This window comes from Culex quinquefasciatus, chromosome 1 (genome assembly GCF_015732765.1).
Source record: "Culex quinquefasciatus strain JHB chromosome 1, VPISU_Cqui_1.0_pri_paternal, whole genome shotgun sequence".
NCBI lineage: Eukaryota > Metazoa > Arthropoda > Insecta > Diptera > Culicidae > Culex > Culex quinquefasciatus.
Window position 1 is genome coordinate 62,729,845 of NC_051861.1, and position 24,838 is coordinate 62,754,682.

Below are 24,838 nucleotides of genomic sequence, written 5' to 3' on the forward strand. Positions count from 1 at the left end.
TTTGATTAATATCGAAAAATCAATCATCCGAAGGTTCAGATTACCGAAGAAGGAAAAATTCTACTTTTATTTTGGACTGAAATTTTAGTTCACTCATACAAAATAAGTTGATTCGATCTGTTGGTTACAGTTTTCCATTTTAGGTTACACAATTTTGTAATTTTAAAATTTTAGAATTTTTTTAAACTCAAATTTTCTGATTTTCTAAATTTAAATTATTTGAAATAAATTGTAGAATTCTTAAACATTTGAATCCTAGAAAATCTCTTTAAAAAATATGATTTTTCTCTATGGTTTCCAATATTCTGAACAATAAGCAAAATCCTGCTTTTTGATTTTCGTCCTTTCAAGATTCAGCGTTTTGAGATTCGGTTTGATGAGCAGCTCTGGATTATCAATATTTTTACATTAATAATATAACTTTATTTGTAATTTTCAGTTGCATTGAAATGTGCAAATCCAAATTATTTGATTCACTCATCAAAACAAATTGCACGGCGTGAAACGCTACATTCCGTTTCTGTTACTTTTCAGCTGCGTACCGCTAAAAAAAATCGTGACCTTCTCCTTGACGTTTGAAAGTTTTCCGAGCTGCGCAGCCCCAACACAGAACTCACCTAACGATTTTCGCCTCCAGGCGAGACGAGCTCACCATCCGGAACAAACACGGCCGAAAGTGACCGCAGCAGGCGCCGGGTCCTCTCCCAATCGAACGCATCCGTTGGGTTGTGTCCCGTTAGCGAACCCGGTGGGAGAAGTCCCTGTGAAAAGAGAAACAAACAGTTTGTTTAGATCAAATGTTGCTGCAGTAGGCCACGAAAGATGTCTGCTGCTGCTGCGGAGATTTCGCACCGTGGCTCTCCCCTCCCACAAAGTTTTCCAAGCAAAATTCCACCACAGCTGAAATACTCACCCAAAATGATTGACAATTTCAAATTTGCTTTTCCGGATCGGTGACTCGGCAGATTTTTTCTGCCGGAAACGTGTGGAAGAAGTCCCTGTAAAGTAGAAAAAAACAAACACTGTGATTAAGCAATCTGCCCAAGCAGGCAATAGATATTGCCGCTGCTGTTTTGTTTGGAATTCCCCTCCACCCTCACGAAACTCAAAATACTCACCCAAAGTTCCGCCATCCCGGAGACGCTCCAATTCGAACTTCGAACATCCGTCCAACCAACACTAGGATCGCGTTCGGCAACTTGGTGGCCAATCGCCGGATGTGGTCAATTGGCTTAAACGACCGCCTCAACGCGAAAAATCCGGGTTTCCCCTAAAACTTCAGCAAACACCGTCAACACGAACATGATCGGACACGCGCGAGTAAAAAAAGTGACAGCTCGCTCGAACCATGGTGCGTTCGTTTCAGGAGCGTCGCACGGGTTCAGTGTAACTTGGTGTAATGGTGCGTTCGTTGCATGAGCGTCGGCTGAACAGGTTCAGTGTAAAGTTGGGTTTGTTAATTGATATTGGAATGTTTAAATGTTTAAATGTTTAAATGTTTAAATGTTTAAATGTTTAAGTGTTTAAATGTTTAAATGTTTAAATGTTTAAATGTTTAAATGTTTAAATGTTTAAATGTTTAAATGTTTAAATGTTTAAATGTTTAAATGTTTAAGTGTTTAAATGTTTAAATGTTTAAATGTTTAAATGTTTAAATGTTTAAATGTTTAAATGTTTAAATGTTTAAATGTTTAAATGTTTAAATGTTTAAATGTTTAAATGTTTAAATGTTTAAATGTTTAAATGTTTAAATGTTTAAATGTTTAAATGTTTAAATGTTTAAATGTTTAAATGTTTAAATGTTTAAATGTTTAAATGTTTAAATGTTTAAATGTTTAAATGTTTAAATGTTTAAATGTTTAAATGTTTAAATGTTTAAATGTTTAAATGTTTAAATGTTTAAATGTTTAAATGTTTAAATGTTTAAATGTTTAAATGTTTAAATGTTTAAATGTTTAAATGTTTAAATGTTTAAATGTTTAAATGTTTAAATGTTTAAATGTTTAAATGTTTAAATGTTTAAATGTTTAAATGTTTAAATGTTTAAATGTTTAAATGTTTAAATGTTTAAATGTTTAAATGTTTAAATGTTTAAATGTTTAAATGTTTAAATGTTTAAATGTTTAAATGTTTAAATGTTTAAATGTTTAAATGTTTAAATGTTTAAATGTTTAAATGTTTAAATGTTTAAATGTTTAAATGTTTAAATGTTTAAATGTTTAAATGTTTAAATGTTTAAATGTTTAAATGTTTAAATGTTTAAATGTTTAAATGTTTAAATGTTTAAATGTTTAAATGTTTAAATGTTTAAATGTTTAAATGTTTAAATGTTTAAATGTTTAAATGTTTAAATGTTTAAATGTTTAAATGTTTAAATGTTTAAATGTTTAAATGTTTAAATGTTTAAATGTTTAAATGTTTAAATGTTTAAATGTTTAAATGTTTAAATGTTTAAATGTTTAAATGTTTAAATGTTTAAATGTTTAAATGTTTAAATGTTTAAATGTTTAAATGTTTAAATGTTTAAATGTTTAAATGTTTAAATGTTTAAATGTTTAAATGTTTAAATGTTTAAATGTTTAAATGTTTAAATGTTTAAATGTTTAAATGTTTAAATGTTTAAATGTTTAAATATTTAAATATTTAAATGTTTAAATGTTTAAATGTTTAAATGTTTAAATATTTAAATATTTAAATGTTTACATATTTAAATATTTAAATGTTTGAATGTTTAAATGTTTAAATGTTTAAATGTTTGAATGTTTAAATGTTTAAATGTTTAAATGTTTGAATGTTTAAATGTTTAAATGTTTAAATGTTTAAATGTTTATATGTAATATTTTAATATTTTAATATTTTAATATTTTAATATTTTAATATTTTAATATTTTAATATTTTAATATTTTAATATTTTAATATTTTAATATTTTAATATTTTAATATTTTAATATTTTAATATTTTAATATTTTAATATTTTAATATTTTAATATTTTAATATTTTAATATTTTAATATTTTAATATTTTAATATTTTAATATTTTAATATTTTAATATTTTAATATTTTAATATTTTAATATTTTAATATTTTAATATTTTAATATTTTAATATTTTAATATTTTAATATTTTAATATTTTAATATTTTAATATTTTAATATTTTAATATTTTAATATTTTAATATTTTAATATTTTAATATTTTAATATTTTAATATTTTAATATTTTAATATTTTAATATTTTAATATTTTAATATTTTAATATTTTAATATTTTAATATTTTAATATTTTAATATTTTAATATTTTAATATTTTAATATTTTAATATTTTAATATTTTAATATTTTAATATTTTAATATTTTAATATTTTAATATTTTAATATTTTAATATTTTAATATTTTAATATTTTAATATTTTAATATTTTAATATTTTAATATTTTAATATTTTAATATTTTAATATTTTAATATTTTAATATTTTAATATTTTAATGTTTTAATATTTTAATATTTTAATATTTTAATATTTTAATATTTTAATATTTTAATATTTTAATATTTTAATATTTTAATATTTTAATATTTTAATATTTTAATATTTTAATATTTTAATATTTTAATATTTTAATATTTTAATATTTTAATATTTTAATATTTTAATATTTTAATATTTTAATATTTTAATATTTTAATATTTTAATATTTTAATATTTTAATATTTTAATATTTTAATATTTTAATATTTTAATATTTTAATATTTTAATATTTTACTATTTTAACATTTAAATATTTTTATATTTATATATTTTACTATTCTAATATTTTACTATTCTAATATTTTACTATTCTAATATTTTACTATTCCAATATTTTACTATTCTAATATTTTAATATTTTTATATTTTCAATACTTTTATTACATGATTCGCATTATTTGAAAAAATCGTTCAAAAAAAGTTCACACTATGCAACTATAACATTACAATGAAACTTACTGTAACAAAAAATTGGAAAAAAATGCGTTATGAGATTTCCAATAACAAAACCATAATATTTGCTGTATTCATGAAATGTACAGTAGTTTTATTGTTTCAATTTATAACATTTCCAATAACAAAACCATGAAATTTGCTGTAACCATGAAATCTACGATAACTTTATCGTCATTCCAATGAAGTTAAAAAAAATCAACCATAAACTTACCATAAATATTATAATATCTATTGTAACTTCATGGTTTTGACAATACAAATCATCATATAATTTTATTCGGGTAGTGTTTGCTTTTGGCTCCGACGCCAAATCAAGCTTCGTTCCCAAATCATTTCTCGAGAAATATTCATTCGAAAAATCTGCAAAAAATCATGGACGATCGATTTTCGACGCCCGATCGATTGACAATGACAGAATTCGTCTACCTCCAATATCCGAATTTTGGCGCTTAATTTACTGTAGAGCACGCGTGACGTCCGTGTGTGGTAAAAAGTGCTCAATTTTGTGGTAGGGGTTTCTCAGAGCCCACATTATGGATTTAAGCTCTCTTGGGCGCATTTGAAAGGGGATGTGCTGAACCTGACCAGTTCCATACCAAATTTGAATTTATCCATTTTTATGGGGACTCGGAGTGTGTTTTCACCAAATCAGGCGGTTTTCAAATGAAAATTCGGTCGAAAATTGAAGTATTGAAATCGTTTATTTGTCCAAAAATTGCATTTTTCCAGCCCTACATCCTCCCAAATTTTCATCCATGTCGGTAATGTGGTTTTGATTTACAGCTTGTGGACTAATTCACTGTGAGGGGAAAACCCTAAAAAGGTAAAGCCAATTTTCACCAAATGCCAAAACTATTCCTTTGGCATTTTATCTAATTTTTTTCTCCACATCATAATCTAGACCATACTGATGTTCTGAAACAAATTTGACCTCATTTGGATTTACCGTTCAGATTTTAGAAAATTTCCATTTTTGCCTTTCTTACTAAAGAAAGGTATAGTGTTTGCTTTTGGCTCCGACGCCAAATCAAGCTTCGTTCCCAAATCATTTCTCGAGAAATATTCATTCGAAAAATCTGCAAAAATCATGGACGATCGATTTTCGACGCCCGATCGATTGACAATGACAGAATTCGTCTACCTCCAATATCCGAATTTTGGCGCTTAATTTACTGTAGAGCACGCGTGACGTCCGTGTGTGGTAAAAAAGTGCTCAATTTTGTGGTAGGAGGTTTCTCAGAGCCCACATTATGGATTTAAGCTCTCTTGGGCGCATTTGAAAGGGGATGTGCTGAACCTGGACCAGTTCCATACCAAATTTGAATTTATCCATTTTTTATGGGGACTCGGAGTGTGTTTTCACCAAATCAGGCGGTTTTCAAATGAAAATTCGGTCGAAAATTGAAGTATTGAAATCGTTTATTTGTCCAAAAAATTGCATTTTTCCAGCCCTACATCCTCCCAAATTTTCATCCATGTCGGTAATGTGGTTTTGATTTACAGCTTGTGGACTAATTCACTGTGAGGGGGAAAAACCCCTAAAAAAGGTAAAAGCCAATTTTCACCAAATGCCAAAACTATTCCTTTGGCATTTTATCTAATTTTTTTTCTCCACATCATAATCTAGACCATACTCGATGTTCTGAAACAAATTTGACCTCATTTGGATTTACCGTTCAGATTTTAGAAAATTTCCATTTTTGCCTTTCTTACTAAAGAAAGGTATAGTGTTTGCTTTTGGCTCCGACGCCAAATCAAGCTTCGTTCCCAAATCATTTCTCGAGAAATATTCATTCGAAAAATCTGCAAAAATCATGGACGATCGATTTTCGACGCCCGATCGATTGACAATGACAGAATTCGTCTACCTCCAATATCCGAATTTTGGCGCTTAATTTACTGTAGAGCACGCGTGACGTCCGTGTGTGGTAAAAAGTGCTCAATTTTGTGGTAGGGGTTTCTCAGAGCCCACATTATGGATTTAAGCTCTCTTGGGCGCATTTGAAAGGGGATGTGCTGAACCTGACCAGTTCCATACCAAATTTGAATTTATCCATTTTTATGGGGACTCGGAGTGTGTTTTCACCAAATCAGGCGGTTTTCAAATGAAAATTCGGTCGAAAATTGAAGTATTGAAATCGTTTATTTGTCCAAAAATTGCATTTTTCCAGCCCTACATCCTCCCAAATTTTCATCCATGTCGGTAATGTGGTTTTGATTTACAGCTTGTGGACTAATTCACTGTGAGGGGAAAACCTAAAAAGGTAAAAGCCAATTTTCACCAAATGCCAAAACTATTCCTTTGGCATTTTATCTAATTTTTTTCTCCACATCATAATCTAGACCATACTCGATGTTCTGAAACAAATTTGACCTCATTTGGATTTACCGTTCAGATTTTAGAAAATTTCCATTTTGCCTTTCTTACTAAAGAAAGGTATAGTGTTTGCTTTTGGCTCCGACGCCAAATCAAGCTTCGTTCCCAAATCATTTCTCGAGAAATATTCATTCGAAAAATCTGCAAAAATCATGGACGATCGATTTTCGACGCCCGATCGATTGACAATGACAGAATTCGTCTACCTCCAATATCCGAATTTTGGCGCTTAATTTACTGTAGAGCACGCGTGACGTCCGTGTGTGGTAAAAAGTGCTCAATTTTGTGGTAGGGGTTTCTCAGAGCCCACATTATGGATTTAAGCTCTCTTGGGCGCATTTGAAAGGGGATGTGCTGAACCTGACCAGTTCCATACCAAATTTGAATTTATCCATTTTTATGGGGACTCGGAGTGTGTTTTCACCAAATCAGGCGGTTTTCAAATGAAAATTCGGTCGAAAATTGAAGTATTGAAATCGTTTATTTGTCCAAAAATTGCATTTTTCCAGCCCTACATCCTCCCAAATTTTCATCCATGTCGGTAATGTGGTTTTTGATTTACAGCTTGTGGACTAATTCACTGTGAGGGGAAAACCCTAAAAAGGTAAAAGCCAATTTTCACCAAATGCCAAAACTATTCCTTTGGCATTTTATCTAATTTTTTTTCTCCACATCATAATCTAGACCATACTCGATGTTCTGAAACAAATTTGACCTCATTTGGATTTACCGTTCAGATTTTAGAAAATTTCCATTTTTGCCTTTCTTACTAAAGAAAGGTATAGTGTTTGCTTTTGGCTCCGACGCCAAATCAAGCTTCGTTCCCAAATCATTTCTCGAGAAATATTCATTCGAAAAATCTGCAAAAATCATGGACGATCGATTTTCGACGCCCGATCGATTGACAATGACAGAATTCGTCTACCTCCAATATCCGAATTTTGGCGCTTAATTTACTGTAGAGCACGCGTGACGTCCGTGTGTGGTAAAAAGTGCTCAATTTTGTGGTAGGGGTTTCTCAGAGCCCACATTATGGATTTAAGCTCTCTTGGGCGCATTTGAAAGGGGATGTGCTGAACCTGGACCAGTTCCATACCAAATTTGAATTTATCCATTTTTATGGGGACTCGGAGTGTGTTTTCACCAAATCAGGCGGTTTTCAAATGAAAATTCGGTCGAAAATTGAAGTATTGAAATCGTTTATTTGTCCAAAAATTGCATTTTTCCAGCCCTACATCCTCCCAAATTTTCATCCATGTCGGTAATGTGGTTTTGATTTACAGCTTGTGGACTAATTCACTGTGAGGGGGAAAAACCCCTAAAAAAGGTAAAAGCCAATTTTCACCAAATGCCAAAACTATTCCTTTGGCATTTTATCTAATTTTTTTTCTCCACATCATAATCTAGACCATACTCGATGTTCTGAAACAAATTTGACCTCATTTGGATTTACCGTTCAGATTTTAGAAAATTTCCATTTTTGCCTTTCTTACTAAAGAAAGGTTTGCTTTTGGCTCCGACGCCAAATCAAGCTTCGTTCCCAAATCATTTCTCGAGAAATATTCATTCGAAAAATCTGCAAAAAATCATGGACGATCGATTTTCGACGCCCGATCGATTGACAATGACAGAATTCGTCTACCTCCAATATCCGAATTTTGGCGCTTAATTTACTGTAGAGCACGCGTGACGTCCGTGTGTGGTAAAAAAGTGCTCAATTTTGTGGTAGGGGGTTTCTCAGAGCCCACATTATGGATTTAAGCTCTCTTGGGCGCATTTGAAAGGGGATGTGCTGAACCTGAACCAGTTCCATACCAAATTTGAATTTATCCATTTTTATGGGGACTCGGAGTGTGTTTTCACCAAATCAGGCGGTTTTCAAATGAAAATTCGGTCGAAAATTGAAGTATTGAAATCGTTTATTTGTCCAAAAAATTGCATTTTTCCAGCCCTACATCCTCCCAAATTTTCATCCATGTCGGTAATGTGGTTTTGATTTACAGCTTGTGGACTAATTCACTGTGAGGGGAAAAACCCTAAAAAGGTAAAAGCCAATTTTCACCAAATGCCAAAACTATTCCTTTGGCATTTTATCTAATTTTTTTTCTCCACATCATAATCTAGACCATACTCGATGTTCTGAAACAAATTTGACCTCATTTGGATTTACGGTTCAGATTTTAGAAAATTTCCATTTTTGCCTTTCTTACTAAAGAAAGGTATAGTGTTTGCTTTTGGCTCCGACGCCAAATCAAGCTTCGTTCCCAAATCATTTCTCGAGAAATATTCATTCGAAAAATCTGCAAAAAATCATGGACGATCGATTTTCGACGCCCGATCCATTGACAATGACAGAATTCGTCTACCTCCAATATCCGAATTTTGGCGCTTAATTTACTGTAGAGCACGCGTGACGTCCGTGTGTGGTAAAAAAGTGCTCAATTTTGTGGTAGGGGGTTTCTCAGAGCCCACATTATGGATTTAAGCTCTCTTGGGCGCATTTGAAAGGGGATGTGCTGAACCTGGACCAGTTCCATACCAAGTTTGAATTTATCCATTTTTTATGGGGACTCGGAGTGTGTTTTCACCAAATCAGGCGGTTTTCAAATGAAAATTCGGTCGAAAATTGAAGTATTGAAATCGTTTATTTGTCCAAAAAATTGCATTTTTCCAGCCCTACATCCTCCCAAATTTTCATCCATGTCGGTAATGTGGTTTTGATTTACAGCTTGTGGACTAATTCACTGTGAGGGGAAAAACCCAAAAAGGTAAAAGCCAATTTTCACCAAATGCCAAAACTATTCCTTTGGCATTTTATCTAATTTTTTTTTCTCCACATCATAATCTAGACCATACTCGATGTTCTGAAACAAATTTGACCTCATTTGGATTTACCGTTCAGATTTTAGAAAATTTCCATTTTTGCCTTTCTTACTAAAGAAAGGTATAGTGTTTTTTTTTTTTTTTTTTTGAATTAAGTATACTTTATTGAATCTTTCTTATAATAATTACATTTGGTTTACATAATAAGTGGTCAGCTGTGGCTCTTCAGCTTTAGTTTGCTTTTCGTGATTTAAACACTGTTCATTTTTATAACTTTAAAAGTATATGATTTATCATTTTTGTAACACTAGGTACAATGAGGAAAAAAAAATGTTAAGAAAACATAACCTAACCTAAAACTAACTTAATCTTACCATAAACTAAACCAATCCTTGAATCAAGGGGTATTCAGATATAGCACATTTTTCCCTGAATTTCAAACATTTTTCTTGAATCTTCTGATCCAACATTTTAACTTCTGCTAATTCATGAACCTCACTTGATCTTGTCCAGCCAGGAACATTCAAAACCATTTTGAGTACCTTGTTTTGGACACGCTGGAGCTTCAATTTATGAGTTCTAGCGCAACACTCCCAAACAGGTACTGCATACTCAATAACGGGGTAAATTATTTGTTTGTAAACTGCTAACTTATTTTTCAAAGATAGCTTTGATTTTCTGTTAATTAAAGGATACAAACACCTGATGAGAATGCTGCACTTGTTCAATATTTTATCTACATGCTGCCGAAACAAAAGTTTCGAGTCAAGTATGAGACCTAAATAGACAACTTCCTTTGACCAGGGTATCGAAACATCATTCATTTTAATCAAAACATCATCCTTTGGGACAAATCTGGCCGATTTGGAAAGTGGAAAAATGATGGTTTGAGTTTTGGCTGCATTTATGCGAATTTTCCAGTCGCCAAAGTATTCGGAAAGAACGTCAAGACCCTTCTGAAGACGGCCAACTAAATATCTGGTTATTTTACCCTTATAAATAACGGCAGTGTCATCAGCAAAAAGTGACAACACACCATTACCAGGAAGAGTAGGCAAATCAGATGTAAAAATATTGTACAGAAGTGGGCCAAGAATACTTCCTTGGGGAACCCCAGCATCAATGTTGAATAATCCAGAAGCAATCCCATTCAGAAAAACCTTGAACGATCTCTCCGAAAGATAGTGCTGGATAATTTTGATAAGATACATTGGAAAACCGTATAAATACAGTTTATGTATCAAACCATCATGCCAAACATTGTCAAAAGCCTTCTCAACATCCAACAAAGCCATAGCAGTTGATTTAGACTCAAGCTTGTTCTGCTTGATGATTTTAGTTACTCTCGTAAGCTGATGAGCAGTATTATGCCCTTTCGGAAGCCAAACTGCTCATTCAAAATTATATTATTATCGTTGGTAAAATCCAAAAGCCTTGAATAGATGACCTTCTCAAAGAGTTTGGACAGACTACTCAAAAGACTAATGGGACGATAACTTGTTGGCGATGTTGGATCTTTTGAGGCTTCAAAATTGGTATGACTTTGCCCAGCTTCCAATTGGTGGGGAAGTAACCAAGTTGCAAACATTTATTGAAAATATTGGCTAGATGTTGAAAGAACTGATCACTCTGTTTTTTCAACACTAGATTAAAATGTTATCAAAGCCAGGAGCTTTCATATTTTTCATTTGTTTAACTGCAACTTTGACTTCCTCACCAGAAACATGGGAATCTGCAGGAAATTCAAAGGTAGAGTCATTGATTGTTGAAATACTATTGGCAACTGATGTTTCTTTACGGCTGGTCATGGAAGCGCCAAGATTATGTGAACTAACAAAATGAAGCCCAAGTGCATTTGCCTTTTCCTCGGATGTAATCAAAGGAGAATCCTCAACAATAAGAGGAGGAATAGGCTTTGGTTTGTTTTTAAGAACTTTTGAAAGTTTCCAAAATGGTTTTGAATAATTCCCAAGCTGGCTTACATGTTTTGAAAATTCTTGATTTCTGATATTGTCAAGTCGGTCTTGTATGATTTTGTTCAAATTGTTCACTGAAATCTTTTGTCATAGTCCCCAGTCCGTTGATATTGTCTCCTATAAACATTCCTAAGTCTAATCAAGTGTTTAGTATCTACGTCAATATCAGTTACCTTAAAATTAACAGGAACCTCCCGAACGTTGGCAGCCTCTGCTTGGTTGATAGCCTGCTGGATCACCTCCAGCGAACGATCAATATCAGCAGAAGTTTCCGGGTGTTGATCATAGTCGATGTTGCTGTCGACCACTTGCTGAAACTGCTGCCAGTCAACGTTGTGGTAATCTTTCCGGGTTGGTTGCCGCTGCGGAGTAACGGAAGCTCCAACCTCCACAACCACCGGATAGTGATCAGAACTCAACTCTTCAAACACCTCAGGATGAGCCACGTTCTCAGCCATATTGGTAATGAAGAAGTCGATGATTGAGTGATTCCCAGACCGAGCCACCCTCGTTGGACGATCCGGACTCACAACGTTGTAGTATCCGTTTTGCAGATCGTTGTGCAGAATCACTCCGTTCCGATTCCTCCTGCTGTTGCCCCAAACTTCATGCTTCGCGTTGAGGTCACCAGCGATGATGTACTTTGCGCTCCGCCGTGTCAGCTTCTGGATATCGCTCTTCAGTTTTGCTGCTGAACCATCTCTGGCATTCACCTGACGTGGGCAGTATGCAGCAATGAAGAGTACTGGGCCAACCGAAGTGGGAATTTCCACTCCAACGGCCTCGATGATGTCCAGCTTAAAGTGTGGCAGCCGGCGTGGCTTGAGATCACGATGAACAGCGACAAGCACACCTCCTCCTCCAGAGGTGGTCCTATCGAGCTGCGTCGCGATCTTGTAGTTTTGCAGATAAACTTTTTCACCGGGCTTCAGATGAGTTTCCGTGATGGCAGCTACGTCGATCTCCTTCTCGCGAAGAAAATCCACCAGCTCTAAATTCTTCCTCCTAATGGAGCAAGCGTTCCAATTCAGCAGCTTGAGGGACCTACGATCCATACTGGATGACGAACGAGGTCAGCACTTCAATCTGCTGGGTCTTGGTTTTGCATCCACGCAGTGCAGCGGACATCTGTTTGAAAATATTGAGGAGTTCGGTTGAGGTGTAAAGATCATTACCATTTTCCTCAACTGCTGGTTCTTGGGTTGGTCTTGGCTCCTGGCTGAAGCCCGGTGGTGGCGGTCTCGGCTCCTGGCTGGAACCCGGCCGTGGATGATTCATCTCAGCTCTCTTCCTGGGATCCAACGGCAACGGTGCCAAGTTTGGGACCTGGCGTCGCGGTTGAAGAGGTGGAAAATTTTGCTCCACCAGGGCTGGAGGAGTTCTACGACGCTGAGGCTGATTCTTCGTCGATGCTTGCTGCCGAATTTTCACGAACTCAGCTCTCTTGGGGCACTTTCGGTCGGTTGACGAGTGCTCACCGTTGCAGTTGAGGCACTTCACCAGCGAATCTTGGATGCACTGGGATGTGATGTGCGCATCGGTACCACATTTGGCGCAACGACGCTTCAGGTGGCAGTTCTTACCTCCGTGCCCGAAGCCCAGGCAGTTGAAGCATTGTGTGACGTCACGATGCACTGGTCGGTATCGCTCCCACGACACGATAATGTTGAAAACCGCTCGGATTGCCTTCAGCTCAGGAAGCGTCGTCGATCCCTTAGCCAAATGCAGCAGGTAGAGCTGGTCACGGTACTTGATGTCTTTGTTGCGTCGGCTCATTTTGTGCACGGCCAACACATCCAGTTTCAAAACTTTTAGCTCGGCAGCTAATTCCTCCACTGGCATGTCGTACAGACCTCTGACGACGATTTTGTACGGCTTATCCATGACGACATCATGGGTAAAGTACTCCGCCTCGTTTTCGGTCAAGTAATCCTTGACCAGTTGATAGTGCTGCCTGGATTGCACCAGCACCTTAAATCCGTCCTGACACAGACGAATGTTGCCTAGGACTTTCCCAGACTTGATGAGTTCAACCAGCCCCGCTCGAAAGTCGATCGTTGCTGCTGATTGCCGCACATAAAAAGGAGGCAGTTTCTCCTTTCGCTGTTTCACTTCATTCTCCTTTGCTTCCGCTACCTGGTCCTCGTCAGGCAGTCCAGCAAACTTGTTGTTCTTCAATAGCTGCTCCTCGTGCGACGAAGAGTTCTCCTCCTCCTCATCCATCGGTACAGTACCGTCGCTCTTTTTCGTCTTTTTGCTGTTCGATGTCACTTCCAAAAGCACCTTCCTTTTGGAAATCCCGGTTTTTGGCCATCAGTTGAGGCCTCAACCTTCCTTTGGAAATTCCCACTTTTTTGCCTGCTTGAGCCGCAGGTAGGGCAATATTGCCGGCGTTTTGCGCCGGGACGCGACGAGTCATGTTGATTCAGACAACCTTCACCAACGAATGCTCGGATAACAATGAGGTATAGTGTTTGCTTTTGGCTCCGACGCCAAATCAAGCTTCGTTCCCAAATCATTTCTCGGGAAATATTCATTCGAAAAATCTGCAAAAAATCATGGACGATCGATTTTCGTCGCCTCGTCGCCTCGTCGACAAGTTGCCAAGTTGAGCTTCACATGCAGACGCGAGCAATGCTGGCGCGTGATGCTGGCGCGTATAGAGTTTTGATACTAGATTACCCCCTTATAGTGCAAGTTGCTTTATCAATTGCTCGTTCATCACACATCGCCTATCATTATTTTCTATGCTAAGCTTCAGTTAACGCAAACTAGACGCAAGCAGCTATCTGTTCTGAAGCCTCATGCTCATTCTTTTGCCTTTCTTTTTTGTTTTGCTCATTCTCTGATCGAACTCTGAGCGAACGAATTTCTGGGAAGCGTTCAAGCTTCCCATGTGCCAGTGACAACGCACATCGCGGGTTTGGTTTTCTAGCTTCGGTACTAGCCTTTTTGTGTATTAGTATTTTTGTTCATCGTACCAGCGCACCACGGTGGTTTATTCGGTACGTTTGCGTTTGTCGTAGTGAAGTCCCACCGAGCGCTCAGTCGTTGTATGCTTCCCAATCCAAAAACGCCTAAATGCTTGCTTATTGAAAGCTCTCAATTTTGCCTAACGCCTAAATGACAGTTTAGTGAATTACAGTAGGCGTTTCAAAGCTTTCAAGAACATTTATGCGGCTTTACCGTTACATCGTTGTTTACAACACGGCAAATTCTCGGGTGTTGAAACACTTTCTGCCAGTTATTTTGTAACCACTTTAACGCATTGGAGCAAGACGGAATTATTTTGTTTTCTCGTTAATTTTTAATATTTTGAAAAGTGCAAAAAACACTCAGAGAATACGAACAATTTAGCGATATGCAGAAAACATTACGAACATCGCAAATTGTGAGCTAATTCTCTGTCTCAAAAACAATGTGTTCTGATTTAAAAAATCGAAAATGCTTGTGTGCGAGCACAGTTTACAACCGGCCATGGCAAATGGGGCAAAAACCAGCGCTTTTCAGTTATATGAAAAAATATGGTTGAGTTTCGAATTGTATTATGAATGGACCATTCTTTATATTGCTATTTCTTTGAAAAAAAATAAAAAAATCAACTGCCGTTAACTTCCTTTTGTAAGAAAGGCTCTATCTCACCCCAGGTGGGATTAAATTGGGTTTTTATGGTAAAGTCCCAAAATACGACGCAAATTATCTTAAAAAACGATGCTGTCTACTGTTAAAACACTGTCAAAATGACAATATATTTTATCGTTTTGTAACGTTAAAATTTACTGTGAGTTCATCAGAAATCTTTATGCGGGAAAGTGTTTTTATGGACATAAATATAATATTCAATTGCTGTATGGAAGACTTCATTCTTCCAAAGGGGTTTTACAGATTCTTGTACATGACAGTCTTCAATACAGTTAGTAAATAAAAGGTCTAAAAATGAACTTCTTTGGTTTTTTTCATGATTGATTTGGAAAAGTCCATAATTTGCAATGTTGTCAAAGAGAAAATGCAAAGTTTCATTTTCCCCAATGACTGGGAGAAGAATTGCTTCATTTTCTTGGTCAGATATAAATTCGACTTTGCTTTGAGTAGAGTCGCCATAAATGTGAAGTTTTAATTCCGGTTCCATCTTGATGTTATGATTTCTACTGTTTTAAAGAATAGTTCATACGACTGTTTATTGGCATGGTCTGGCGGAAAGTATACTGATGCAAAATTTCTTTTGGATTAAGTCTTGCATTCTGTATCTGGTTGCTCAAAAAAAAAAAAAAAAACGTGAAAATTTGGCCGATTTACACAACCCATTTTTAAAAACATTCGGCAGTTCAGGGTTGATTATTTTTGTTATTGTGATTAATTGTGATCAACTGGCAACACTGCTTAAATTTGTTTACAATTGAGTTTGTGTCGCGCATATATTTTTTACCAATTTATACATGTAAAATTATGTTTTTGTCCAATTTATGTTATTTTTGTTGGTCCTGGGAGAATTTTCTGCGAGGATTTGTTGGAGTTCAGTGCATTGGTTGATTGTTACCTGTTTTACTGCGGCTGTGAGACACCTGTAAGCCCGACCCGTACAAGATGGCCACCGAGTGCAAGACCTGCGAAGTGGAGATCACTGGGATCGAGAAGATGGTCTGCCGTAGCTGTGCTTCGGCCTTTCACAGATCGTGCATTGACGGTCTCAACCAGGGGTGCCCAACCTTTTGGCCCTGCGGGCCAGTTCTGATTTTTCTAGAACAGTGGCGGGCCGGATCTAATATTTGATAAAAGTTGAAAAAGTAACAGTAATTTTTTTATTATTGGGTTCTTTTAAAGTAAATAAATAAAAGAAATAATATTGGGTAATTCTCTACCAACTCACACGAAATCGGGAAAAGTTGCCCCGACCCCTCTTCGATTTGCGTGAAACTTTGTCCTAAGGGGTAACTTTTGTCCCTGATCACGAATCCGAGATCCGTTTTTTGATATCTCGTGACGGAGGGGCGGTACGACCCCTTCCATTTTTGAACATGCGAAAAAAGAGGTGTTTTTCAATAATTTGCAGCCTGAAACGGTGATGAGATAAAAATTTGGTGTCAAAAGGACTTTTATGTAAAATTAGACGCCCAATTTGATGGCGTACTCAGAATTCCGAAAAAACGTATTTTTCATCGAAAAAAACACTAAACAAGTTTTAAAAATTCTCCCATTTTCCGTTACTCGACTGTAAAATTGTTTAGAACATGTCATTTTATGGGAAATTTAATGTACTTTTCGAATCTACATTGGGTCATTTTTTCATTTAAATCATTTTTTTTTTCATTTTAAAGTTAACTTAAAGTTAACTTCATCATCCGGTACGAGAATCGAACTCACGACCTCTGGATCGGAAATCCAGCACGCCGTTAGTCGAAACCCATCCCCTACCGGTCAGTATTCCCAGTGAGCAGATTTACTCTTTGAAGGGATCTGACTTTGCCGAGCCAGACAGGAATCGAACCCATCACCTTCCGCTTACAAGGCGAAACCCGTAACCTCACGGCCACGGAAGCTCGGCTAAGATTAACTCGAGTCGAGAACAGAACACTGATGAAGTCTGCAAGTAGTAGACGAAATACGTATCTGTCAAGATATTTATTTATTTATTTATTTATTCGTCAAACATACGTAGACTACATGATCGTTGCTTAGTTTCTAATTACAAGGGGGGAGCATCTATCTTTGATTGTAAAACTGTTTTTTCATGGTGGATTTTGTCATTGTAAAATCGAGTTCAATTTGTTGGGTGGTGACGCGCGGTCAATTATGTGGCATTGTGTGTGAAAAGAAAAGAATTTTATTTCGTGTTTCATCCTGATTGGCTTGCCCACAAGCAGAAGAAAATCAGTTCAATTTGTTGGGTGGTGACGCGCGATCAATTATGTGGCATTGTGTGTGAAAAGAAAAGAATTTTATTTCGTGTTTCATCCTGATTGGCTTGCCCACAAGCAGAAGAAAATCAGTTCAATTAGTTGGGTGGTGACGCGCGGTCAATTATGTGACATTGTGTGTGAAAAGAAAAGAATTTTGTTTCGTGTTTCATCCTGATTGGCTTGCCCACAAGCAGAAGAAAATCAGTTCAATTTGTTGGGTGGTGACGCGCGATCAATTATGTGGCATTGTGTGTGAAAAGAAAAGAATTTTATTTCGTGTTTCATCCTGATTGGCTTGCCCACAAGCAGAAGGAAATCAGTTCAATTAGTTGGGTGGTGACGCGCGATCAATTATGTGGCATTGTGTGTGAAAAGAAAAGAATTTTATTTCGTGTTTCATCCTGATTGGCTTGCCCACAAGCAGAAGAAAATCAGTTCAATTTGTTGGGTGGTGACGCGCGGTCAATTATGTGGCATTGTGTGTGAAAAGAAAAGAATTTTATTTCGTGTTTCATCCTGATTGGCTTGCCCACAAGCAGAAGAAAATCAGTTCAATTAGTTGGGTGGTGACGCGCGGTCAATTATGTGACATTGTGTGTGAAAAGAAAAGAATTTTATTTCGTGTTTCATCCTGATTGGCTTGCCCACAAGCAGAAGAAAATCAGTTCAATTTGTTGGGTGGTGACGCGCGGTCAATTATGTGGCATTGTGTGTGAAAAGAAAAGAATTTTATTTCGTGTTTCATCCTGATTGGCTTGCCCACAAGCAGAAGAAAATCAGTTCAATTTGTTGGGTGGTGACGCGCGATCAATTATGTGGCATTGTGTGTGAAAAGAAAAGAATTTTATTTCGTGTTTCATCCTGATTGGCTTGCCCACAAGCAGAAGAAAATCAGTTCAATTAGTTGGGTGGTGACGCGCGGTCAATTATGTGACATTGTGTGTGAAAAGAAAAGAATTTTATTTCGTGTTTCATCCTGATTGGCTTGCCCACAAGCAGAAGAAAATCAGTTCAATTAGTTGGGTGGTGACGCGCGGTCAATTATGTGGCATTGTGTGTGAAAAGAAAAGAATTTTATTTCGTGTTTCATCCTGATTGGCTTGCCCACAAGCAGAAGAAAATCAGTTCAATTTGTTGGGTGGTGACGCGCGATCAATTATGTGGCATTGTGTGTGAAAAGAAAAGAATTTTATTTCGTGTTTCATCCTGATTGGCTTGCCCACAAGCAGAAGAAAATCAGTTCAATTTGTTGGGTGGTGACGCGCGATCAATTATGTGGCATTGTGTGTGAAAAGAAAAGAATTTTATTTCGTGTTTCATCCTGATTGGCTTGCCCACAAGCAGAAGAAAATCAGTTCAATTTGTTGGGTGGTGACGCGCGGTCAATTATGTGACATTGTGTGTGAAAAGAAAAGAATTTTGTTTCGTGTTTCATCCTGATTGGCTTGCCCACAAGCAGAAGAAAATCAGTTCAATTAGTTGGGTGGTGACGCGCGGTCAATTATGTGGCATTGTGTGTGAAAAGAAAAGAATTTTATTTCGTGTTTCATCCTGATTGGCTTGCCCACAAGCAGAAGAAAATCAGTTCAATTTGTTGGGTGGTGACGCGCGATCAATTATGTGGCATTGTGTGTGAAAAGAAAAGAATTTTATTTCGTGTTTCATCCTGATTGGCTTGCTCAAGTCCTTCCTACATCATCGTTGATCGGGAGGCACGACGTCGTGTGAATTGTTGCATTAAAATAAGTTTAAGTATTACTGTAAATGACTGTAAAAAGTCCTTCCTATATCATCAATGTCGTCTGGGTAATCGTGATGAAAAATTACATTTATTCAGTATTTAAATACCTGTGCGCGAGTGTTTTGGTGTGCTAATTAAAAGACCTTCCCATAGCATCGTTGCTCGGAAGGCTCGCCGACGGGTTTGTTATGAAAGTCCTCCCCATAGCATCGTAGCTCGGGAGGCATCGAAAAGCCAATACCTTATCCTACTAACCCAAAAAAATAATCACGTGATGCTTGAAGGAGATGCTGTGGATTCAACGGTCTCAAGCGGTATCAACAAGTATATAGCGAAAAACTATGTGCTTGATGAGTCTGCAACTTCAACTATCGGACTAACATTCCTCCCTTTCGTTGAACTGCAGGCTTCTTGGGAGGGCGCCGGTATTGACTAATAAAGTGGGGTCTTCAGGGGTTAAACAGTGAACGGATGGTTGGCTCCCACTGATCATTTTTGATTCATTGTTTAACTTCAGCTGATCCGTCAATAACGGAGTAGCAGCTCATTGGCAGTCAACCATGCTCATGCTCATGCTCATGCTCATGGATTTTGTCATTGTAAAATCGATTATGTTATTATATTTGTTATAAGTTTCCATCATTCTATTCATGGGCCCGTGTTTAGCGTAGTCAGTTCTGTGAAAATGCAATGCGAATGGCTCACGTGCTCTCAATATGCGTGTGGGTTCATAGAAATTTAATGTTTGTAACAACTCTGGAGAATTAATTCGGTTTGCAATAAGATCATTTACGAACGAGATAGAAGCGAATTCACGACGCTTTACAAGTGTTTCTAAGCTTATTAACATACAGCGTGCAATATACGAAGGAAGGGGAAACACTGTCCACCCTAGTTTACGAAGAGCAAATAGTAAAAATTGTTTTTGCACTGATTCAATACGGATTTCGTGTGTTTTGATGTGTGGACTCCACACGACGCTACAATATTCAAGAATAGAGCGAACATAAGCTGTGAACAATGTTTTCAATGTATAGGGGTCCTTATAGTTATAACTGAATCGTTTTATGAAGTTGAGCATATTAGTTGCTTTGAATACCATCGTGTTGTAATGTTCGATGAAAGTCATTTTAGAATCAAGTATGACTCTTAAATCTCTAACATTTGAACAGGTTTCAACTATCTGGTTGTCTAGTTTTACGTTTATATTTGGCTTATTTATTTTTCTGCTGAACAAGATCGATGTACATTTTTTAATGTTAAGTTGTAAAAGGCTACGACAGCACCATTCAAAAAATATGTTGATTTCGTTCTGGAATCTTGAAGCGTCAGTTTCGTCTTTAATTTTCATAAACAATTTCATGTCATCTGCGTAAATCGAAACGTTGATATGCTTAAATATAAAGGATACATCATTTACGTAAAGAATAAAAAGTAATGGGCCTAAATGAGAGCCTTGAGGTACCCCGGAAGTTACATTGATGAGCCTAGATATGAGGCCATTAAATTTAACACATTGCGTGCGTTTTGTTAAGTAAGATTTAAGCCATGAAAGTAGATTAGAATCAATTCCGATTTTATCTAATTTGAAAAGAAGCATAGGAATGTCCACTCTGTCGAAGGCTTTGCTAAAGTCAGTATAGAGTGTCTGTACAGAGTTTTTGTTATCCATTTCATTCAATGTGTAGTTTACGAACGAGAGAAGATTAGTTGCTGTTGAGCGCCCTTTGAAAAATCCATGCTGTTTTTGTGTTATGTAGTCTTTTAATTGAGCAAACATTTTGTTGTTTACTATTGCCTCAAAGAGCTTGGGAATACATGAAATAAGAGCAATTCCACGGTAGTTTTTCACGTCAGATTTTTACCGGATTTGAAAATTGGAACTAAATATGATTTCTTCCAAGCACTTGGGAATATTCCTGATTTTAATGATAGATTAAATAGCCAATAAAGCGGAGAAGCCAGTTCAGAGGCTACATTTTTCGCAAATTTTGGAGATATTCCATCTGGTCCGGTACTTTTTGAACTGTCAAGAGCTTTAAGAGCCGCCTGAATTTCATCTAAGGATAAACTATCGACTGTTATTTCGTTATTCGCTTGGGGTATAAAGGAAAAGTAGCTTCGGTCGCGATCGTTTTCATCAAAAGAGGTGTATACGCTTTCAAAAAAGTTTGCAAATAGTTCACAAATTTCTGCATTGTTTTTGCCAATTTTATTGTAAAATATATAGCGGAATTAAAAGGAACAACTCGTCTCTTTGTATTCACAATTTTGAGACATTTTTTGATATCTATATATATAAAAAATTTCGACGGTTTTGTTCGAACGCGAATCAGTTCAATACGGAGCGTCGGATCGAGGTGCTCTTTGTTGCGTTGGGTTCGTATAAGTCCAAGGGAGGTTCTTACGCCAAAAGAAACAACTTTGGCCTCTCTGGAACCGATTCCGGAAAATCTGCAGATTGTATGGGAAAAGTTACGGAAAATCAAATTTTGATCACAGCAGGCTGAATAAGCAAAACCCGATTTAATCTCACCTGGGGTGAGATAGAGCCTTTCTTACAAAAGGAAGATAACGACAGTCGATTGGTTTTTCAAAGAAATAGCAAAATAAAGAATGGTCCATTCATTAATCAATTCAAAACTCAACCATATTTTTTCATATAACTGAAAAGCGCTGGTTTTTGCCCCATTTGCCATGGCCGGTTGTAAGCTGTGCTCGCACACAAGCATTTTCGATTTTAAATATCAGAACAAATATTTTTGAGACAGAGAATTAGCTCACAATTTGCGATGTTCGTAATGTTTTCTGCATATCGTTAAATTGTTCGTATTCTCTGAGTGTTTTTGCACTTTTCAAAATATCAAGAATTAACGAGAAAACAAAATAATTCCGTCTTGCTCCAATACGTTAAAGTGGTTACAAAATGACTGGCAGAAAGTGTTTCAACACCCGAGAATTTGCCGTGTTGTAAACAACGATGTAACGGTAAAGCCGCATAAATGTTCTTGAAAGCATTGAAACGCCTACTGTAATTCACTAAACTGTCATTTAGGCGTTAGGCAAAATTGTGAGCTTTCAATAAGCAAGCCAGAAAATTATGTAGTATGCATTTATGCGTTTTTGGGATTGGGAAGCATACTGCGACTGAGTGCTCGGTGAGACTTCACTACGACAAACGCAAACGTACCGAATGAACCACCGGTGCGCTGGTACCGCTGGTACGATGAACCAAAATACTAATACACAAAAAGGCTCGAACCAAAGCTAGAAAACCAAACCCGCGATGTGCGTTGTCACTGGCGCATGGGAAGCTTGGACGCTCTCCAGAAATTCGTTCGCTCAGAGTTCGATCAGAGATTGAGCAAAACAAAAAAGAAAGGCAAAAGAATGAGCATGGGGCTTCAGAACGACTAGCTGCTTGCGTCGTGTTTGCGATCACTGAAGCTTAGCATAGATAATCATGATAGGCGATGTGTGATTGACGAGCAATCGATAGGGCAACTTGTACAAAAAGAGGGTTATCTAGTATCAAAACTCTATACGCGCCAGCATAGCTCGCGTCTGCATGTGAAGCTCAACTTGACAACTTGTCGACGAGGCGTTGAAAATCGATCGTCCATGATTTTTCGCAGATTTTTCGAATGAATATTTCTCGAGAAATGATTTGGGAACGAAGCTGGAATTGGCGTCGGAGCCAAAAGCAAACCCTATACCTTTCTTTAGTAAGAAAGGCAAAAATGGAAATTTTCTAAAATCTGAACGGTAAATCCGAATGAGGTCAAATTTGTTTCAGAACATCGAGTATGGTCTAGATTATGATGTGGAGAAAAAAAAATTAGATAAAATGCCAAAGGAATAGTTTTGGCATTTGGTGAAAATTGGCTTTTACCTTTTTTAGGGGTTTTTCCCCCACACAGTGAATTAGTCCACAAGCTGTACATCAAGAACCACATTACCGACACGGATGAAAATTTGGGAGGATGTAGGGCTCGAAAAATGCATTTTTTTGGATAAATAAACTATTTCAATACTTCAATTTTCGACCGAATTTTCATTTGAAAACCGCCTGATCAGGTGAAAACACACTCCGAGTCCCCTTAAAAAATGGATAAATTCAAATTTGGTATGGAACTGGTTCAGGTTCAGCACATCCCCTTTCAAATGCGCCCAAGAGAGCTTAAATCCATAATGTGGGCTCTGAGAAACCCCCTACACAGAAAAAAATATTTCTGTAAATTTACATTATTTATCATGTACCAAAAGGTATCATGATAAATGATGTATATTTCCATTAGATCCATTGGAAATTTACATTAGATTCATTGGAAATTTATATTAGTTTTGAAAATTTACATTAGTTTTGGAATTTACATTAGTTTTGGAATTTACATTAGTTTTGGAATTTACATTATTTCAAATCAACTAATTCTGATTGGCCAATGGGAATGAGAAGCTCGACTTGGATTGCAGTAGGAAAAGGGTGTGGCCTATGTTCTATTTTAAAATTATTGAAGCGGGCAGCAAAAGGAAATTCTGATTCTAAAAAGTTGTTTCACAGGTAAAGGACGCTTTCTCGTCGACGGCCAAGTGGAATAACGCTGGACTGGAATCGAACAGACGACGGGTACACAGAAAAAAAAGTGTAAATTTAACGGTTACGTAAACCGTGTTTCATACGTAAACATGCTTAATTGAATTTTGAAATCTATTGTAAACTGTTGAATGACATTTAAAGTGCCATCATGTAAATTCAAATCCGTCGTAATGGTCAATTCTCATGTAAATGCATTTTTTGTTTCCGATTTCTGAAAAAATGAATTTTCAAAAAGCATGTAAAATTTGAATCCATCGCAATTTTGCGTCAATTATTTTTTTGAAATTCGTGTAAATTTCAATTGTGAGATTGTTGCTGCGGGTGACAGCTGAAAACAAAACAATCAGATCAGTTCGTTCGTGTTTGGTGGCAAGTTAAGTAAAGGTTTGGTGCTCGATTTTGTTGTTTACGTTGATAACCAGAGTGCAATGAACAAAAACAATGACGTCGTATCCCAGGTAGTTGTTATTATGTGCAAAAACTGTGATTAAGTCTTAAGCGATGATCCAGCAAGTGCAGTGAGGACGTAGAAACGGGATTTTCGTGTTCATCGGAACCTGTCACTCTCTCTACCGTATCCAGAACCAGTTGTTTCTTCTGAACTTCCAACATATACCGGAAGTTGTTGGCCAACAAAAAAAGGTAAGGTAGAATGATAGCGGAAGCTTGGATAACAATAATCTTTTCACAATCTTACAGATTGCGGGTGACCAATTCGCTTTCAAAACAAAACTTTTTTTTGAATTTGCTAGAGTGAGCTGTTTGTACAAGATAATCAAACGATTGGCGCAGGCAAATGTAACCGGCAACAGGCTTACCCAGGTTGTTCCTGTCCGCTGCAATTTCCCAACCGTGGCTCGTCGACAGAAACCGGTTCTTTCCAACCCCCAGCGTTCTAAGAAGCACCGCTTTCTTCTTGACAACATCCGCCTCAGAAATGTTTCCAAAAAGCCAGTGGCCGATCGTAATTCGTCGATTATTCTGGCTAGGCGTATTGGGATAAACCTGTTTCTTATTTTTTTTTCCTGTGCACCTGGTTGGAAGTTATAAATCGTTACATTAAAACTCTAATGAAATTTTCCTATTTTTTGTAAATTTCTCTTGCCAGAATTTTAAAACAACAGAAACGATCATCGATGTTTTTCTTTTTGACAGAAGTAAACCCCTGAGACTGAAGCTGTATAACATTTTAGCGACGGTGAGTATAAAAATATGAGTACCCAAAATAAGGTAAATCTTGAATACTACAAGGTGAGTCAAAAAATACTCTTACCGCCTGAACTGTATACAACAATTTCTTCTTTACTTTTTCAAACAATGCAAATATTTACTTCAAAGATGCAAGTAGTCAAAAAATAAAATTTTATCCTCTTCTAGTGCTGTACAGATTCTCAGTACAGTTCAGTTCTTGAGTATTTTTTTAAGGTTCAATA

The 24,838-nt window shown here is 36.3% G+C and overlaps 1 protein-coding gene across 2 annotated transcripts; it reads right to left on the reverse strand.

Annotated features, from left to right (window-relative positions):
- Window positions 1-322: 322 nt before the first annotated feature.
- Window positions 323-24,545, reverse strand: LOC119766057. Of its 2 annotated transcripts, none has more exons than XM_038250425.1 (3): window positions 24,511-24,545; window positions 24,224-24,438; window positions 323-761 (listed from the first exon to the last, which is right to left on the reverse strand). In XM_038250425.1, the coding sequence occupies exons 1-3, from the start codon at window positions 24,537-24,539 to the stop codon at window positions 649-651; spliced, it is 357 nt and encodes a 118-aa protein (XP_038106353.1). In that variant the 5' UTR covers window positions 24,540-24,545; the 3' UTR covers window positions 323-648. The 2 variants fall into 2 exon arrangements, with proteins under 2 accessions (XP_038106353.1, XP_038106356.1); XM_038250428.1 differs by lacking the exons at window positions 24,224-24,438; window positions 24,511-24,545 and adding exons at window positions 914-998; window positions 1,119-1,367 and having other exon boundaries at window positions 332-761.
- Window positions 24,546-24,838: the final 293 nt, after the last annotated feature.